Source organism: Equus caballus, chromosome 5 (genome assembly GCF_041296265.1).
Source record: "Equus caballus isolate H_3958 breed thoroughbred chromosome 5, TB-T2T, whole genome shotgun sequence".
Lineage (NCBI taxonomy): Eukaryota > Metazoa > Chordata > Mammalia > Perissodactyla > Equidae > Equus > Equus caballus.
This window is the reverse complement of record NC_091688.1, coordinates 90,220,578-90,241,711: the sequence shown is the minus strand read 5'-3', so window position 1 is coordinate 90,241,711 and position 21,134 is coordinate 90,220,578. Positions and strand designations below refer to the sequence as shown.

Genomic DNA, 21,134 nt, shown 5'->3' with positions numbered 1-21,134 from the left:
TCTGCATCTCCAAAAACAACTTTTCCTATTACTTTTTTTTCAGTCTTAGGAATCTGATATGGTCTATAGTAGCTCCTAGAGAGGTCACAAGTTTTTGAGATTAACTAGGGAGGTTAGTTACTTATCAAAGGACTGGCACACCCAGCTGGTTACATTATCCTTAATTTACTTCTTTCCTTCTAGGTACATAGTTTTATCTTAATTTAGGGAAGAATGCCAAAAAATTCCCATCAGGTTTTAAATATCAGCTTCTAATTTAGCCACATTTCTGATCATAAGTTACTAAATCTTGTCAAGTTTCAGCTAGGACAAATAGTAACTATTCCTGACAGCATTAAACAACTCCATTAATTTTTCTTTTTTAATTTTAGTTTCCGCTTGACTGTTTTAAGAGTAGCAGTTTCCCAGAAAATCTCTCAGAGTCTTGTTAACCCTGGGAGGGCCTCATATTGGGTCCTTCTTGAAACGTAGATTACAGGGGTGTCTGTAAAGCCATGGCTTAATAAGCGACTTCTTAAATGATTTTATCTAAATGGAACATTCCTTCTAATAGCCAATGTAAAGTTTTGGAGGCTCAAAGGAGCCCCAAAAGTGGCCACTGTAATTTTAAATTATCCGGGTTATCTTGATCCAAAGATTCTTTCCTTTTTGCAGTAAAGATCATTTTTATAGCTGTTTTTGAAGTCAATTTGACCATTTTAAAGTGAGATCTCCTTTACCATGGTTAATTAAAATTGCCTGAAAGGTGAATTTATATGCCCTCACAGTATCAGGCAAAGGAAACGTTTCTCAGTGAGATAGAATATTTATCCCCACAATATAATTTGAAATACAATCAGACAGGGGCCAGCCCTGTGGTCTAGTGGTTACGTTTGGTGTGCTCTGTTTTGGTGGCCTGAATTTGGTTCCTGGGTGCGGCCTTACACCATTCAGTAGTGGCCATGCTGTGGTGGCAACCCACATACAAAATAGAGGAAGATTGGCACACATGTTAGCTCAGGGCAAATCATCCTCAGCAAAAAACGAACAAAAAAACAATCAAACATTAGAGATGTAATCACTTTTATACAAAGCCCATCATTCCTGGCTGGTCTTCTTGGAAGAAGATTAGCGCAATGATAAAAGCAAAAACCCTCAACAGCTGTTTCACCTGCTTCTGTCACCACCTCCAAACCTCCCACTGAGGCATCTTGGCCTCAAAGGTCGGGTGACCCCACTTGTGACCTGGAGTGATCAGGCATCCCTGATGTTTCTCCCAGTCCACCCCTCACAGACTGGTACTGGTCTTGGGGAAAGGGGCTCCCTGAAGGGACGGGCGAAACCATTCTAGGGAGAGAGGCCTCCTTGGCTGTTTCCTGGGAAGAGGGGCTCCCTCAGTCCAGTTCTGGGGAGGAGCCCCTCTTCTCCCTCAGTCGTGCCTGCGTGCATACACTGTGTTCTGATGCCAAACCAAAGGTAAACTTTATGTTGGCTCATGGGAAATCCCCCTTGATCCGAAGGAAGTGGCAGAAAACAAACGTCTAGGTGTGGCTGCAGATGCCAGTTCAGTAAGAGTCATTGAGGAGAGTCTGGCAGTCAAACACTGGGCAGGACAGTCCTGGTTTCCCTCCTGTTCACGAAGCCTCCTGCAACATAGGTGAGTCAGCTGGGGACATGCTGCTGCAGGCCATTGCTCCACCTGTTGGGAGCTGAGAGGCCAGAATCAGGGAGAGGAGACAGCAACTATTCCAGTCGCGGCAGAGTCGCCAGATTTTGCTACCAAGCCCTATGGAACTGTGACCTGCAAGTGGGTCCTCTTGCCTGGAGCTGCTCCCACCATTAGGCAGAGACTGAGTTTGAAATAGCAGGCAGAAACTATTTGTTGTTCAAGAAGTATGGAGAAGGAGAGCTTGCGTTCTAAAACAGCTTCTCCTCGTGAAGTGGGGAGGGGTTTCCACGTCACCACTTGGTGTGGGGACGTTTGGGGCATGCTCAGATCTTCCCTTCTTGCGTGCGGCACCGTTTGCACACTTTTCATTTTGCCCAGGGCATTGCATTGCCGTCTTGGACGTTTCTGGTTCGGACTGATTGCAGTTTGACTGTCTAGCAGTGTTCTGCCTTGGTTCCTCAACTTAAAAACAAAGCGTTAGACATGAAAATTGTTTTAGAGACTTCTCTTGGTAACACTACTCTTTCCTTCACATACTCTATTTTTGTCATGATAATTATTTGCAGGGATGACAGTTACTCGCGCTGCCCCACAATAAAAAAATCCCACATTCATCTCATACAAACTTGGATGAAGAAAATTTAATGTGAAGTGATGGTGTAATGGACTTTGAACCCCTCAGTGGTAGAGGAGACAGCTCAGTCTGAAAAAGTGAATATAAGAGTAAAATGTCTAGGGACCAGCCGGGTGGCACAGCAGATAAGTGCACACGTTATGCTTCGGCGGCCTGGGGTTCCCCGGTTCAGATCCCGGGTGCGGACATGGCACTGCTTGGCAAAAGCCATGCTGTGGTAGGCATCCCACGTATAAAGTAGAGGAACATGGGCACGAATGTTAGCTCAGGGCCAGTCTTCCTCAGCAAAAAGAGGAGGATTGTAGCAGTTAGCTCAGAGCTAATCTTCCTAAAAAAAAAAAAAAAGAGTAAAATGTCTAAAGTATTATGTAGTTTACTAATCATCATATTGATCCATTACCCTATTGCATCTAACTGCAATGAGTATATTTGTATATATAATTTTTTCTTTGAATTATTTTGTAAGGACAAATTTCCTGGTGTGGTATTCACAGGACTTTTAAAATTGTTTTTTAATAAATGTTCCCATATGTTTGAAAATTATTTATGCTGCTCACTTTACCAAAATCTAGCTAGATTATTTTATTATTTAAAGTATTAAAATTATAATTGCTTCCTTCTTAACTTGAAATTTCTAAGTTGAGGTGAATTCTTGCTTTTCAACTTTACCGCTATGATTCTTTTTTGTGTGTATGATATTTAAAGAAATATGACCTTTATCACCCTTCTGTATGTGTGGAGAGCTGGATTTCTTTCCATTTGTTAATGTGTAATGCATGTCTCAGAGATATGTAAGTTTTACTCTTTGGGTTCTAAAATCATTTAATATGTCAAGTCCTGAGAATATTTCTAACTCTCTGAAAATGATCGAATCTGATAAGAATCTATTTTTTTTCCTCCCAGCATTACCCACCAGAACAATTCAGACTTTTTATAGATAGTAATGTCAGTGTTCCTTTGGTAATGAATATTTAAAGGAACTCTCTTGGAAATTAATTCTAGAAGAGGTGATTTTTATTATATTTTTACTCTAGATACTGATCCTTGCACTGGATTCCAACTTGCAATATACTTTTTTAAAAAATAGGAGTCTTCAGGTCACTTTAGGAAAAATTAGCATTTTTCTCTACTTTTTTTGGATTTAAAAAATTATCTTTTGATGTTGATTATTCCTTGATGGGACTGAAAAAACTTGCTGAATAGCTGACAAACCTCTGTAACCTGTAAGTAGGTAGATACATTTCTAATACTAAGCTGTTTTTAAAGTAGAGAGTTCTGAGAAATAAGAAGTCCTTGCTGTCAAAATGCACAAAGATAGACATTCTGAAAGAATTGCTGAATCATTAACGTAAAGCTGCTTGGCATATGGAGTAGGTGTTCCCATAGCTTTAAAGGTTAACACGTGATCACCTTTTCATTATACTCTAGACATATATGTGCATTTACTTTTCTTCATAAATGTTCCTTTTTCTTTTAACTTTACAGATTTAAGATATTTAAGTAAAGGGCTCTGTGCATTTCTTTTGACATTTTCTTTTTAATCCATCTTTCCAATATTAGAAAGGGAACATTTTTTAAAAGATGAGTTATATACATTGAAAATATTTCTCATAAATATCCAAAATATTTATAAAAAATCATCAAAAGGCTATGCAAATGATATATCAACTTTGTTAATAAAAAGACAAATACAAAACTACAACAAATAACCATAAATATTCATAGAAAAAAGATTAGAAGGAAATGCACTAATATTTAGCAGGGATTACTGGAAGTGGTATGATAGCGGGAGGTTTTTATTTTATTCTTTTTTGTTTCTGTGTTTTTCAAGATCTTCGATGATGAGTATTTATAATTAGGAAAAATGTGTTTTTAAAAGAAAAAATATTTTTCATATTACTGCCCCATAAATAGCATATCCAGATTTTAAGATGAACCAGTTAAGGTCTTAGGAGAAACATGAGTATTTACTTTCTGTAACCTGACACTTGTCTCCTCTTTCCTGCTGCACAAAAATTCTTTAAATAGTGACCCTAGGAATGGGGTGGGTCTCATTCTGTTTTACTTGAAGTAGCTAAAATCAGACATGAAGCTTTCACAAATTTGAGTTTGCCAGAACTTAAGGACTCTTGTATGCTACAGAAACTAGTTAAAATCATTAGCTAAAATCATATTTAGGTCCTTTACTTATTTTAAAATATTGCTTTTGATGTTTATGATATATAACCTTTTACAATGTGAAATTGGTATGTTGACTTCCTAGCATTTCTGATTGATAGACCTCAGGAATTTTGAAAATGACACAAATTATTTGAGATTTTTAATTTAAACAAACTAGTATTGTATATTTTATATTTGAATATCTTGAAACTGAAATACCTAAAATAAGTTCAAGGGTACTTTTATTTGTATAATAACTTTAACTTATTTTAACATAGGATACTTAATGGTTATAATTATTTTTGTTGCTTTTTCACCTAGAATAGAAGAAATAAATGTGTAGGTATGACTTTCTATGCTGAAATACTGGTTTCTTAAGCCACTTGGCCTCTTAAAAAGGAAATAAAAATGGTAGAGCCACAAGGAAAATGAATAGTTAATCGTGGAGGAGGAGAAAACCTAGCTCAGTACTTTGACTAGAGGCAGCAGGGGAAATGACGTCCTGTAGCATTTGCTGTTCTAGAAAGTACAGAGACACGTAGTGAAAATGGGAGGATCTAGAAGGAGGCCGTCTCCTGTGTAGTGTATATTTATCTGTAAGTGAGCTGTTGGGGAAGGAATTAAATACAGAGACGCTGTCGGCTTGCTGCCTTCAGACAGCGAAGCTGAATTGCTGATTTGCTTTAACTTTTGAAATACCCAGCTTGGTTTATTTTTCTTAGAATCGTATTGCTAAGACTGGGAACGCTGTTTTCTTTCACAAAGGGAAATCTAAGTTCATTTCAAGGCATTCGAAATGGGGAAAGACTATTATGGCATTTTGGGAATTGAAAAAGGAGCTTCAGATGAAGATATTAAAAAGGCTTACCGAAAACAAGCCCTCAAATTTCATCCAGACAAGAACAAATCTCCTCAGGCAGAGGAAAAATTTAAAGAGGTCGCAGAAGCTTATGAAGTATTGAGTGATCCTAAAAAGAGAGAAATATATGATCAATTTGGGGAGGAAGGTAAGTATTCTGTGTATATCTTTCTCTCTCTCCAGCTCTGTGTCGTTCTCTCTTTCTCTTTTTCTTCCCTTTCTCTCTTAGCCTTCTGGTTATCATTCAGTTAAATTCTCAGGCATATCAAAAGTAGAAAGACAAATAATGGATAAAAATGAGATTTCAGCCCTGATCATATGAATGAATGTTACATAGCTGTGAATGAAATGTACTTGTTTGCCTTTTTTTGGATTTGGACATTTTGTAATACAAATATTCTACCATTAGATTTATAATGTTAGCACTGTATATTTGAAAAGAAACCTTAAATTCCCATACCCATTAATGAATTGTGTCAAAAGTCTTATGCAACCTGTTTTGTTTTCTAGTGAATTTTCTGCCAGAACCAATAAAGATCCTTCAGTCATTTAAAATTTTAAGATTGGCAGTTCAGATTCTGGGTAGTGTATATTTTATTCACGAAAACAAAAGAAGTTTTTTGCCTTTCTTTTAGCAAAGCTAGCTTAGACTGAACAAGACAGATCGTCTCTCTGAGAAGCAGAAGGCCCAGGCATTTAGCTCTAGTTGTTTTTGGCATTCTGCCTGGAGAGGAAAGAATTTTCCTGATGTCATAAAATACCAGAACAAGTTTTTAGCTTAATTGTAAACAGTAATTGTGTGCCAAGAAAATGAGATCTCAGAAATACAATTTTTGACCTAAAATGGCCACCTAGTTAGAACAATTATTGATTTAGTTTTAGGTAATTATTTCTTTTGAAATTTTACTATCTAGGTATAAAGGAAAGGTGACAACTTCCCTTTCCTCTCCCTGCCATACTTTTGCCTCTTGCATTATGAGATCGAAAACTAGTTCAATACAGTGAATAAGGGTTAATTTCAAATTATCCTTTTATCATTCTGGATTCTAGACTAAGTTTGTCCATCATTTCCATATAAATAGCTATAAAGTAAGACTATTTTAAATTGCTAATTAACAACAACAACGAAAACTAATTCCTACGAGTTCTGTGATTTTCAACTTTTAAAATCAGGACTAAGTTATTTTATTATTATTTTTCTCCCAAAATGTTCTCTTTTAAATCATTGTAGTTATGAAAACATTTCTTTTCTTCCTTTATCGCATTTAATGTTGAAGTTTCGTAATTAGAAATATATCCTAAAATCCAGTGAAGCAATGACTGCTTATTTTGAGTTAAAATGTTAAATGTAGATAAGCAGGGTGATTGTGTTAAAGGGGTTTTGTTTTGTTTTGTTTTTCTTTTTGATCTGAGTGGCCAAAAATTGCAGTTTCTGCCGCTGATTTTGGTGTGATGAGGACCTGCAGTGTCAGATTCTTACAGAGTAAATATTGAAAAAGGCAAATAGTGGGCAGTTCAGTCCTGCTTGTTCCTTATGACCATACTATTCAAAATACTATGATTTGGTTCATCTCAAAAGCTAAGTAGGATTCTGAAATATTACTAATGTACTATTCTTTCTGAAGAAGTTATTTTGTAATTTTGTGAAGAGATCCACAAAGGTGGAGTAACACTATAAATTCCCATGAAGCAGCAGATATCTTCTGCTTTAATCCACATCTCACTGATAGCTCAAGTCTGTCTATTGACTAAGCCATAGGATTCGGTGTTTACTGAGGATATTAGTCTTCAGAATTTTCAAGTCACCAAATGATATATTTTTCTTGGTTTAACATTACCTCTTATTTTTCTTCAGATGTTTCTCCAGTTTGACTTTTACTGATCATCAGTGAGTGAATTTTTTAAAAAACTAAAGCAGGATCATCTATGTACCCTGATTCCTTTTTTTGTTCTTGACTCAGATAATTGATATAAGCAATAGAGATAATAGTGAGGGGAGAATAAGTTTTTTAAAGCATTGAAATATTCAGAAATATCATGCTCTAGTTAAAAGTTACTTGAAAATCTAGTTAAGTGAAAGTTATTTGATTATTTTTTAGGAATTATTCTTCTTTTACAGAAAAACATCATATTTATTTGCCTTTTATTCAGAATATCTCATTAATTCTTAAAAAAAAAATCCCCTTCAGGTATACTGTGAAAATGTAGGAAAACATTTTTTCTCTTTGCCTTTCATTGATCTGTTTGTGCCTGCAGACCTTGTTTCTCCAGTAATAACAAAACATTGAATTTTGAGACTGTGGAGCCATTACTAACATACCTGATACACTTTTTTTAACCCATTATTATACTCTCTTTCAAGGCCTGGGACAGTGGGAATAGAGAACCATGAACTGAGAAGTGTATTAGTTGAACAGTTTATATTTAGGAACTAAAACAACCAGTGATCCAGTTTATTCATGTTTTAAAAATCTATAATATCCACAATTTTAAATGAGGGGTTTTTAAAAAGTGAGATCAACATAGAAATGTTTTAAATTTACCATATGACCCAGCAATTCCACTTCTAGAAATCTATAAAAGAGAAATGAAAATCTAGGTCCACGCAAAGACATGGACGTGAATGTTCATAGCAAAATTATTTTTAATGGCGCCAAACTGGAAACAATCCAAAAGTACCATCATTCAGTGAATGGATAAACAAAATGTGGTGTATATATCTGTGTGTGTACACATACATACACCCGTATATACACACAAAGGAATACTACTTAGCAATTAAAGGGACCAATTTAATGAAACATGGTACAACATGAATGAACATCAAAAACTATGCTCAATAAAAGAAGTCAGATGTAAAAGACTACATATTCCATGATTCCATTTATGTGAAATGCATGGAAAAGGCAAATTTATAGAGAAAGAGAGCAGATCAGTGGCTAGAGGTTAGAGATGGGACCAGGGATTAGTTACAAATAGAAACTAGAGAACTCTTTGGGTTAATGGAAATGTTCTATGACTAGATTGTGGTGATGGTTGCACAGCTCTACAACTTTACTAAAATGATTGAATTGTATATTTACAATGGGTTGGTTTTATAGTATCTAATAAATAAAGCTATTTTTAAAGACAGAGAAATTTTCTCCATAGTTGAATCATTTGAAAACAAAAAATACAGAACTACGGATATTTAAAATTGGATTTTGAACTAGCCTCTCCCCAAAAATTTTAGTTTGTTTCTTAATTGTTCAGTGGATGTCAAGAGAAGTTTGTATTAAAACACTAAAAAAAAAGATTTCAATAACACATCCTTACAGTATCCTAGTTCTCTAACATTTCTTTATGCTATTTATTGTTTATGGTTTACTCAATAACTTATTTTAAATCCTAAAAGGTCGTATTTATATGGTCAAACTTGTGTTTAGTATGTTAATCTTTATACTAGCTTGTGTCTTCTTTTCTTTAATTTATATATTTAATCAGCTGGATCTCTTTTTGTTTACTATGTATTTCTAAAAATAAGTAAATTGGATTTTTGTGAATCGTAGCTGTTTAAAGGATCTCATTATGCTAGCATCCCTGTAAGTTTTGGCTGTAAATCTGGAGTTTTACATAGTAGATCTCCTTAAAGTAAGAGTTATTGAAGTCTTATAATTTTTTTCTTTGAAATCCTAATTCTTCTCTAATGCTGCTGGTTTGGATAAACTTTTAGTCAACTAATTAGTGGAAATATCGTTATGGAGAGTATCCCAAACACGTTTGTTTTTGAATTGCAAATTGGTTGATTGCTTGGTTGTTTTTTAAATAATAGCAGCCTTGTTATAGCATAGGCAAATGTTGATTCTAGAGTACATGCCTTAATTACATAAAGTGATGATGGTGTCTAGAAAACATTTTGGATAGCAGAGGGAATCTAGTTGAATATTAAAATGTTCCATGAGTAGTATGTATGTGAAAATGTATGTAATAAAGAGTTGACTTTATAGTTTATGAAATGCCTGTTACAATTCAAGTGTAGGCAATGCAAGTAATACTTGCATTGTAATTCATAATAGTTCATGTTATATTGGTATGAATTTTGGTAGGATTTTCTGTCACTATAGTATGCTGCCCTTTATCTGAGCTGTGTAGTTGACCGTTTAGTCTCAAGGAAGACCTCAGAGATCCTTTGGAGGCTTTTTGTCAGCTTTGATAAATGTCACTTGAGACAGTGTGTGAATCTTCTCAGGGGCTCTGTAATCCTGACTGAGTTACCATTTTTGGCAGAGGAGGGAAGGGGTTTAGGGAAAAGCCAAACCCATGATGTAATAACTTAAAATGCAAGTCTTTCTTTTCATGAATCTATTGTGAGTCCAAAACATTTGGGTTTTGTCTTATAGAGGGCTATACTCAATTTACTTTATTAACTCCCTATTAAATTATTGTACTCTATTATATATGTGGGGTGAAAGATGAAATGATTGAAATAATTTAAACATTGATTTAGTCGCAGTAGTCATGACCTTGAGTTATATACATACCCTATCATTTAAAAAAATCTATCACTAGTTTTTTTTTTTAATATTTGGAGGTATAACTATACCACTAAAATTTATAAAAAGATATTTTGGATGAGTTCTTGTCCTGCTTGTATTTTTCGTTCTGTTTCTACAAGGAATATCCCTAACTGCTATTTGGATATATCTCTCAATTGCGTTTTGACAATTTTCAGATTATTAAATTTCTCTTGATCTCTCTAGATTTTTATTCATGGATGAAGGTAAAAATTTAAACATTAGCTGAGACTGTTGGATGAAATAGAGTACACGTATACTTTTTAATGAAAGAAGCCAAATAGAATAAGACATGCAAAACTAAGCCTGTTTGAAAGCATGCTGAGTGATTCCAGTAGAATTTTTTATTGTTAAATCTCTCATATATATGTGGGATTATACTTTATATTGCTTTTGCTTCTTCCTCTTCTCAGTCCTGATACTCAAGACACCTTTTAAAGTTTCTATTGAAGGGACTTTAAGAATTAGTTCATTCCGTCTATTCAATAAACATGAATGCCTATCGTTTTTAGCCCTGTATGCATGAGCAATGCAAAAATGAATAAAATGTATTTCCTGCTCTCAAGTTACTCATTGTTTGAACATATTGAAATTTCTTAGTTTAATCTCTGGAATTTTTCACAATTTTAAAATTTTTAGACTCTGTTCCTGCTTGTTTCCTTGGTCAAGGAATGCCCATAAGGCTCATTCAGAAACTTTGCTGATACTGTAATGATATAAATCCTTGTCAGTATTGATCTCTTAAAAGATCACTATACTAGTGTTTTGTGGGTTTTAGTAGAATCTTTCTTTGGTATATAGTGGAAAATGCTGCTTCAAATATGTAATTTCTTTTGAGCTACATATTACTTAGTTGAGCCTTAGAGAACGTGGTCCAAGAGTCACTGTCTTGGTGTTTGAAGCAAGTTGTCTGCAATAGACAGAAATAACCAGTCCAAAGGCCTTACATGTCAAGAGGATTTGCAGCACTTGATTTCAGTCTTCTTTTTACTTCTGTTGAAATTAATGCTATCACATAGTATGCCTAGATAAACAGTTTTGTTATCTAAGATAGGGATAACAACTTTAGTGTCTAAGAAAACATTTTTCATAGTGTCCTATTATTAGGATATTTTCCTCTTGTCACAGAAAGAATTCTATTTTAATTCTTAAACAGTAAAAGATCTGAAATAAAGCTAGTTAGTATAAATATGATATTTTATGTTATAGATTATGCTCATTGATTATAATGATACTTAAAGATTTAGGTTATGCATTTTGCATTGAAGACCTTTTAATTGACGTCTTTTAAAAACTTAGATTTATATACTTCAGATTGTCAAACCAGTAGCTTTTGAGATAAGAGGTTCCCAATTTTTATTTATTTTCTTATTTACCTGTGGAACAAAGATTCAGAAGTAAATTATCCCTTAAAGATGGGGATTTGGAGGAAGATTTTGAAAGCTAAAAGTTTAATTTAGGATGGAATGATCAGAAGTTATGTAGCTATTCTGTATTTAGTTATAGTGGCATTTCTGGCCAACGTTAGTAAATTGCAACCTAAGTTGGCCAAAGTTTATTAGTAATACAATTTTTGAAAGTTTAACTTTCAAGAGTTGCAAGGTTTTTTCTAATCATGCTTATCTCTTCATTTAGGGTTGAAAGGAGGAGCAGGCGGTACTGATGGACAAGGAGGTACCTTCCGGTACACCTTTCATGGTGATCCTCATGCCACGTTTGCAGCATTTTTCGGAGGTTCCAACCCCTTTGAAATTTTCTTTGGAAGACGGATGGCTGGTGGTAGAGATCCTGAAGAAATGGAAATAGATGGAGATCCGTTTGGTGCCTTTGGATTCAGCATGAATGGATATCCAAGAGACAGGAATTCTGTAGGGCCATCCCGCCTCAAACAAGATCCTCCAGTTATTCACGAACTTAGAGTATCGCTTGAAGAAATATATAATGGTTGTACCAAACGGATGAAGATTTCTCGAAAAAGGTTAAACCCTGATGGAAGGAGTTATAGATCTGAGGACAAAATTCTCACCATTGAGATTAAAAAAGGGTGGAAAGAAGGCACCAAAATTACTTTCCCAAGGGAAGGAGATGAAACACCAACTAGTATTCCAGCAGACATTGTTTTTATCATTAAAGATAAAGATCACCCAAAATTTAAAAGAGATGGATCAAATATAGTTTATACTGCTAAAATTAGTTTACGAGAGGTAAGTTAGTAGGACCTAGGATTCTGAAACCAAACAGAATTATACATCTGATTTTAGGGAATTTAAATAATAGCTAACATTTATTTAATGCTTACTACACATTATTTTATTTATTTATTTATTTTAAAGATTTTATTTTTCCTTTTTCTCTCCAAATTCCCCCGGGACATAGTTGTATATTTTTAGTTGTGGGTCCTTCTAGTTGTGGCATATTGGATGCCACCCTTAACATGGCTTGATGAGCAGTGCCAGGTCTGCGCCCAGGATCCGAACTGGCAAAACCCTGGGCATCCGAAGCAGAGCACGCAAACTTAACCACTCCGCCATGGGGCCAACCCATACACATTATTCTTTAAATTCTCTTAAGAACCCTCTGAGGTAGTACTACCTGTTAGACCTCTTTTATTTTATGGATGAGATTGTATTTTCTAAGTTTAGTTACCTATACTAAAAATTTAAATGGCAATTTCAAGTGCTAATTGGATTATGTACTATGAGACCTAGTACTGGGTTAACTCTACTCTGTTTTTATAAGTCTGGTTTATGAGATTTTGCATTGTAATCTCATCACCTTAGTCCACGTATGAGACTTTTTCCAAAATTGTTAATTTGGAATAATTAACAAAAAAAGTATTAAAAAAGAAAATAACTTATAAGGGTACTGCTTTAATACATGAGTTCTTATTTGTTGTGTTTTTAGGCACCATTTCTCAAATTGGATTATAATCCTGCAAATATGGCCATGTCAGTTCCCAGCTTAAAATTCTTTTTTTTTTTTTTAAGGATTGGCACCTGGGCTTGTTTGTTGCCAATCTTCTTTTCTTTTTTTTCCTGCTTTATCTCCACAAACCCCACCCCGTACTCAGTTGTATATCTTAGTTGCATGTCCTTCTAGTTGTGGGATGTGGGACGCCGCCTCAACATGGCCTGATGAGCGGTGCCATGTCCACGCCCAGGATCCGAACCCTGGGCCACCGCAGCGGAGCACGCGAACTTAACCACTCAGCCACGGAGCCGGCCCCTAAAATTCTTAAATAACTCCACATAGTATCTACCATAAAGTCTAAATTATTTAGCTTAAAATAAAAGGTCATGTTTAGTTTGATTTCTAACCATAAATGTATGTGCATTTCCCTAAGTTTGCTGTGTCATTATCTGAGCTCTACTTGCTGCAACACTTGTTTCTCTCTCTGCCTCAATACCCGCCACTGGTCCAGTGCTTAGCTCAAGCATTCTGTACTCCTAGAAGCTAAGGGAGTAAGTGGGGCGCCCTTTCTCTCACAGAAGACTTCTGCACATACCTCTATGCCAACAGTGTGCTGTATTATAATTACTAGTTTGCTTCTGAGTTCCTTGTGGATTCCTGGAGGTGAGGTCTGTGTTCATGGTCCCTGTATGCCCAGTATCTAGCAGGAATGTGTGGCATATAGTAGATACTCAGTAAACATTTGTTGACTAAAACAATAAATGTTCTTCTAGGGGCCGGCCTGGTGGTGCAGCAGTTAAGTTCGCATGTTCCGATTCTTGGCGGCCCGGGGTTTGCCAGTTTGGAACCCGGGTGTGGACATGGCACCACTTGGCAAGAGCCATGCTGTGGTAGGCGTCCCACGTATAAAGTGGAGGAAGATGGGCATGGGTGTTAGCTCAGGGCCAGTCTTCCTCAGCAAAAAGGGGAGGATTGGCAGTAGTTCGCTCAGGGCTAATCTTCCTCAAAAATAAAAAAAGTTCTGACATTATCCCTCCAGGGAAGTAGGTAGTTGCTCCTATCCTGTTCTTTCCAGTCCTGAATTTCTCCCTCTTCTTCTCTCCCCCCCAACCCTGCATCTTGAGTGTTGTAATAGCAGCCTCAGACTATCCATTTCACTCCAGGGCAACATGAAAGACATCCTTACTTCTCTTTCCCTTTTCCTTTCCTTCCCCTTCTCCTTTCTTTTGTATGTCCTGAAGGGATTTTCTAATGAGGAAAAAGTCTTATAATTATTGATATTCTTTTGGAGGTTAAAAATTTACCTTAGTGGTAGCATCTTTTATACCTGGTGGTATTTTTGTTTAGACTTTTAAGTTTTGGAGTTTATTAATTTTATTTCGTTCATTCTAGGCATTGTGTGGCTGCTCAATTAATGTGCCAACAATGGATGGAAGAACCATACCTATGTCAATAAATGATATTGTGAAACCTGGAATGAGGAGAAGAATTATTGGATATGGGCTGCCGTTTCCAAAAAATCCTGACCAACGTGGTGACCTTTTAATAGAATTTGACGTTTCCTTCCCAGATGCTATATCCTCATCATCCAAAGAAGTACTTAGGAAACATCTTCCTGCCTCCTAGAATGAAAAACTTTGTTACCCATATTTTGATAAGGCACTGAAAATATAAAAGGACTGGCTATTTACTGTTGTAGATGTGAATTCTGTATAAAGACATGTAAATTATTTTGAGGGTTCATTAAATTGCATGAATAGAGACGGGTCAAATAAATAGGCAAAAGGGATTTTTACAGTTGGAGATGAAGAGAAAACCATTCACTGTATTTTATTTCATTTCTCCCAAATCAAAAATTTTTAGTATTTTGCTTACATGTAAAATTTGTTTTTGTGGAGTTAGTAAATATATTTCTAATAAAGTACTAGACTTATATCTTTACGTTATCAGTATGATAGGTTCTCATTTATAATGGAAATTTAAATTCTCAACTGAACTACACATGTGATATGTATTTCTGGAAAATAAAACCCCAAGTCATTTGGAAATGTGGTTAACTAGATTTAAATCACCATCTGAAATGCTGTTATAGGGCTGGTATCCATAAAAGAATATCCTAATGCATATGTTTTACCATTTTGATTTTTAAAGTATTCTGTAGCATTTCTTAAAAACATAGCTGTAAAGTTCTTAAGGCAGACCTTTTCTTCATAAAAAGGAAATTAATGGCAATTTATCTCCTGTGGAAATCCCAGTTGCCTGAATTACTGATATTTTAGAAGTAGGCTGTTTTTAAAATGCCATATGTAATTTTATGCAAGTTGACTATATATCTTGGACTTATAAATTATAGGCACATTTTATTGTCCACTAGTTTAAAATAATTTGTTTAAAATTGTGTTTTTAGAGGAAATATTGTTATGTGGAATTAATTTTCCAATTAAATAGTCTTCTATAACTTACTCATAATAATCTATGTGTACCTTATGCAATTTCCCTAAAAATAATAAACTACCACTATGGTGTTAAACCAAAATACGGGGAAAATAAACACTAACTGCTGCTTATGAATGATGTTGCTACTACTTGTTATGCATATAAATATTTTACTTTTTCATATGTATAGATTGCATTTCTTAGGTGTTTTAATTTTTTAAATATATTTACGTTTAAAAAATTGTTTTGTTTTGTTTTATTACTGTAGCGAGAATGATGTTTCAAAACAAAGTCTTTAGTTCAAAAGTAACTTTCAGGATGATTGTTATATATACACAAGGTATACTGGATCCTATTACCTTTTAGCAGGATATGAAGTCTTATTCTTTTAGAAATTCAATAAATAGGTTTTACTTACCATATACTTTATAGCTTTATTGAGATATAGTTCACATGCCATAGAGTTTACCCTTTTAAAGTGTATAATTCAGTGATTTTAGTATGTTTACAGAGTTGTGTGATGACTTTCTAATTTCAGAACATTTTCATCACCCTAAAAAGAAACTCTATATCCTTTAGCATGCGCTCCCAATTCCTCCATCTACTGGCAAACACTAATCTACTTTCTGTCTCTGTGGATGTATCTCTTCTGGACATTTCATATAAATAGGATCAAACAATATGTGGCTTTTTTGTTTGGCTTCTTTCACTTGCATAATGTTTTCAAGGCACACCTATGTTGCATTGTGCGTCAGTACTTCATTCCTTTTTTATGGCTGAATAATATTCCATTATATGGATATACCACATTTTGTTTATCCATTCATTAGTTGATGGGCATTTAGGTTATTTCCACTTCTTGGTTATTATGAATAATGCTGTATGAACCTTTTTATACAAGTTTTTGTGTACATAATTTTTCAATTCTCTTGGATATATACCTAAGAAAAGAATTGCTGGGAATAACAATATACTCTAGTTGCAAATTGAAGATGCTTGAAAATGCCAGAGAATTCAGCTAATCATACTTATTTTTCCATCTAATTCATAAATGATTCCTTTATAACTTTGTTTCTCTGAATGGCAGTTAAAACTTCCCCTAGGGGGAAGTGTGGACATTGTGGAAATTTTCTCACAGATCTAAAGAGATCAGAAGAGCTGAAAAGCAACAGTCAGAGTCACCACTGTAGTTTCTATTTTAAACTCACTGTCATTTATTGCAATTTTCTTAAGCATTTTTTCCCAAGCTAAATAAAGGATTATAGATTAGATAGATGGATAATCTTTGGATTAAAAAGTATTTTTTAAAAATACAGAATTATTCTTCTAGTAGTAAAAAAAAAAATTGTATTGCCATATAAAAACAGTATACCTATACCTTTCTTGTCTTAAGGATACTGATAATGCCTTAGCATGTAGTAAGTGTCCAATATTTATATGTTGAATTAATATAAAAGTTTTAAAGTTTTCTTATTTATTTAAATTATGAAAGTACTTTTTATTTTATTTCTTTTATTTTTTTTGAGGAAGATTAGCCCTGAGCTAACTGCTGCCAATCCCCCTTTTTGCTGAGGAATACTGGCCCTGAGCTAACATCCGTGCCCACCTTCCTCTCCTTTTATACATGGGATGCCTATCACAGCATGGCTTGCCAAGCGGTGCCATGTCCTCACCCGGGATCAAACCAGTGAACCCTGGGCCACCGAAGCAGAACATGTGCACTTGACCACTATGCCACCGGGCCGGCCCCTACTTTTGATTTTAAAATGTTCTCTTTAAGTTCAACTGGGTTCTTGGATACCTGGAATTGTTTTCCTTTGTTTTTTGTTTGTTTTTTTGGGTGAGGAAGATTGGCCCTGAGCTAACATCTGTTGCCAATTTTTCTCTTTTTGCTTGAGGAAGATTGTTTCTGAGCTAATATCTGTACCCATCTTCCTCTACTTTGTATGTGGGACGCTGCCACAACATGGCTTGATGAGTGGTGTGTAGGTCTGCACCTGGGATCCAAACCCGTGAACCCCGGGCTGTGGAAGCAGAGTGCACGAACTTAAACGCTACTCCACTGGCAGGCCCCTGGAACAGTTTTAAACTACTGTAGATCCCAGTAAGCTTAAGCGAATTGATAAAGATGTTTATTTTTCTTACAAGAAAAACCACAAGTTGCTTATGCTTTTTAATTAGGATGTTTTTAGGCAAGGTGTGTACTCTTCTCTTGTCACCGACCCACCACTCTGTTGTGTTACGTAAAACTACTTCACGTTTAGTTCATTTGCCTTGCCAGCTCTGAAAGCATCTGAGTTTGTGACCATACCTTATTTTTTGGCTCATCACTTCTGCCTATTATTAGCCTTTCTTGGGGCAAGGAGTCGAAAATGCTCTTGTTTGTTTTTAAGAAACTATTATTTAACTAGTTACGATGGATAAAATGAAATTAATATATGTGATTGGACTCAGTAAATGGCTTAGAAGTGACTACTCTGTCCTCATATTTCAAGAACTGTTTTACTTAACCTCACAGAGTTAAACATCACCCTTAATTTAATAACACAATGTTTATCCAATAATGTAGTGTATTGCCTATATATCTGGCTTTCATATGCATATATATTTTCCTCTGTTTATGGAGAAGTGTAGAGAAAAAATGTGATTTGTTACTTTAAAATAATTATTTATTTGAAGAGATGAGTTTTACAGATTAAATCTTTCAACCTTTTTAGCATATCCTTTTTTCTGTGATACTTAGTTCATAAAATTCATACACGTTTTGGAGCTGGCAAGAATTTTAGAGATCACATTTCCCAGATGAGGAAGTCAACCCCGAGAGGCCAGATGACTTCACTGTGGTTAAAGAGCAAGCTTGCAAGGGAATTCTGAGGAGTCTTGTCTTATTCTCAGTGCCATTTTCCCCCAGTCCCCAATGATAGCTTGTGTTGCTAAATTTCCAAGACGAGGTCAAATTCTGTTAAAGTATATGTGCCTATTTCTTTGTGTAGTCTGGGCAATTAAGCATATTTGAAATATTTTGAGTCATTTATGAATATGTAACTATAAACATAATTTGATGGTGTTAACTAGAAAACTTCAAACATTAATGACAAAAACTGCCTTTTTTAAAAAAAATTATTTTTATTGAGGTCACATTGGCTTATAACACTGTAAATTTCAGGTGTATATTATTATATTTCACTGTCTGTGTGGACTGCATTGTGTTCACCACCAATAGTCTAGGTTTTATCTGTCACCACACGTGTGCCCCTTTATCCCCCATCCCCGTCCCCTCTGATAACCACCAATCTGTTCTCCTTACCTATGTGTTTATCTTCTACATATGAATGAAATCATATGGTATTTGTCTTTCTCTGTCTGACTTATTAAGCTTAGCACAATACCCTCCAGGTCCATCCATGTCACAAATGGCACATTTTTTCTTTTTTTTTTTAAATGCTATTTTTTTTTTAAAGATTGTCACCTAAGCTAACATCTGTTGCTGATGTTTTCTTTTCTTCTTCTTCTTCTCCCCAAAGCCCCCCAGTACGTAGTTGTACATTCTAGTTGTGAGCACCTCTGGTTGTGCTATGTGGGATGCTGCCTCAGCTTGGGCTAATGAGTGGTGCCATTTCCACATCCGGGTTCTGAACTGGCAAAACCCCAGGCTGCCAAAGCGGACGAACTTAACCACTGGGCCATGAGGCCGGCCCCCTCCAAAAAAGACCCGCTATTTTTTTAAAAAGGGAATTAACGTGTACCCATCAGAATTAAAATGTACTCGTCATTAATTTAATAAAATGTATTCCAGCCTTACTCTCCAAAACTGTAACGCCACATCTGAACTTTTAGATAAACGTTATAAATTTAAGATTTTTCCAAGTAAAAAAATTACTGCCCAAAATATGTGAAATTATATCATTGTAAAAGGAAAAGAAGAGAGAGAGAGATGAAAGAAGGGGGAAGGAAGAAGAAAGGAAGAAAAACCCCTGTAGATTTATTGAGGAGGAAAATTTGTAATAACATACAGAAGCTTTGCAATCATTTACAAATATAGTAATCCCTCCAAAACTAAAAATTGATTGGTACATCTTCTCTGTAGCTTTTAGAATTTTGGTTTGTCTGAATGTAGTTCATGAGCCATTTTTATAGAGAGAATTTTAAAAAGAGGAAACTGGAGGATGAAAAAAGAACGGGAAAGTAAAGCAAATGGCAGAGGCAAGTGAGAAGTTTTGGATGCAGGCTTAACCATGAGAAATAAAACCAAAGGCAGAGAACTCTACTCCTGTTTCTGTTAAAGGGATGACCTTGAGATGAAGTAAAAACTCTGGACAGGAAGTACTATTGTGACATTAAGTTATAATGGGAGGTTCTGTATTAGAGAAGAGCTTGAGAAATATTTAGTTATGTTTATCTAATAGGTTAAATGTTGCACAGTATTTTTAATCTCAAACATGTATTTTGCATTTATTGAGCTTTGAGGATATGTAGATTAATGTTTTTCAATAAATTTGGGAAGTTTTCAGCCATTATTTCTTCAAATAATTTTTCTTTTCCTTGGTTTCTCTTCTCCCCTTCTGGTACTCTCCTCTTCTAGAACTCCAGTTTTGCATATATTGATGCGCTTAATGGTGTTCCACATTTCTCTGAGGCTCTGTTCATTTTCTTCATTCTTTTTTCTTTCTATTTTTTGGACTGCATAATCTTTATCAATCTATCTTCAAGTTTGCCAATTCTTTTTTCTCCTGGTTCAAATCTGTTGTTGAGCCCCTCTAGTGAATTGATGGTTTCAGTTATTGTCCTTTAAGCTCTAGAGTTTCCATTTGTTTCTTTATTGGTATTCTCTATTTCATAAGACATTGTCATATCCTCCCTTACTTAGTTAAGCATGGTTTCCTTTTGTTCTTTGAACATATTTATGATGGTTACTTTGAAGTTTTTGTCTGTGAAATCCAACATCTGTTTGCTTCACAGGCAGTTTCTTTTGCCTCTTGTTTTCTGGTGTATAGGTCGTACTTTCTCTTCCTTTGTATGTCTTGTAATTTTTTTTTAATATTAAGCATTTTAGATAATATAGCAACTGAAAGTACTGGTCCCCACCCCCTTGTAGGACTTGTTATTGTTATTTACTTGTGTAATGACTGGCTGAATTATTTTAGTGAAGTCTATTTTTCCCCTGTAATGTGAAGCCTCTGATGTTGCCCTTCAGAGGATGCAACCTTCAGTCAGCTCAGTCACCCTGGGATGACAGTGGTTTTGGCAAGGCTGCCTTTGACTGTCTCTTTCCCTGACCACACCCAGCTGTTAAGCTACACTAATTGTTGACTGATATTCTATTATTTCAACAATGCCCTTGGGCCATAAATTGCTCCACAAACTGATCAAATCAAATTAGAAATCCTTGGAAGGGATAGTTCTAAAATTTTGAGCTTTGTTCTGACCACAGGAGGGTTCCTCCCAAGTCTCTTTCCTCTTATCTCTCTGGCAACCTAGTGCTGGGGGGTAGGGATAATGTTGCTCTTCTTTTTGAGTGACACCCCTGCTTTAGCACCTGAATGCTGGGGGTGGGGGGAGGGGGGCGATTTGGGAGTAGCCCCAGGTCTCCTCAGCTTCTCTCTCCCAGCATGAAAACCCTGCCCTGTGAACCAGTAGAAGGGCACTGAGGGCTCCAATATTCTCAGCAGTGCTAAGCACAAGGTAGATCCTCCATCCCAAGTCGGGGTGGGGGGAATGGAAGAAGAGATCCCCCAACTCTCCCTCACACTCACCCAGATCTTAGCCTCAGCAATAGGTAGTGGGGCAGGATGACAAAGGCTGACATTTTGCCTTCCCAGGAAGATAACCCTCTGACTGGGTTATAATTCCTCTGATTCTGGTCGGAGGAACAGGGGCATTCTTGGCTGTGGCAGTCTGGAGTTTCCGTCTCACTGAGCTGGAATGGGAAGGGAT

The 21,134-nt window shown here is 35.7% G+C and overlaps 1 protein-coding gene across 13 annotated transcripts in view; it reads left to right on the top strand.

Moving 5' to 3' along the window:
• The window catches only part of DNAJB4 (DnaJ heat shock protein family (Hsp40) member B4), a 46,129-nt gene extending 30,247 nt beyond the window's left edge, over positions 1 to 15,882 (top strand). For 7 of the 13 annotated variants that reach the window (XM_070268805.1, XM_005610480.4, XM_001498098.5 and 4 more), the window contains 3 exons: positions 5,208 to 5,449; positions 11,490 to 12,058; positions 14,157 to 15,882. In XM_070268805.1, the coding sequence (XP_070124906.1) occupies positions 5,239 to 5,449; positions 11,490 to 12,058; positions 14,157 to 14,390 (1,014 nt within the window). In that variant the 5' untranslated portion in view covers positions 5,208 to 5,238 and the 3' untranslated portion in view covers positions 14,391 to 15,882. The remainder of the gene's footprint in view (positions 1 to 5,207; positions 5,450 to 11,489; positions 12,059 to 14,156) is intronic. The other 6 variants (XM_023641816.2, XM_023641817.2, XM_070268806.1 and 3 more) reach the window with 1 other exon arrangement.
• The last annotated feature ends 5,252 nt before the right edge of the window (positions 15,883 to 21,134 follow it).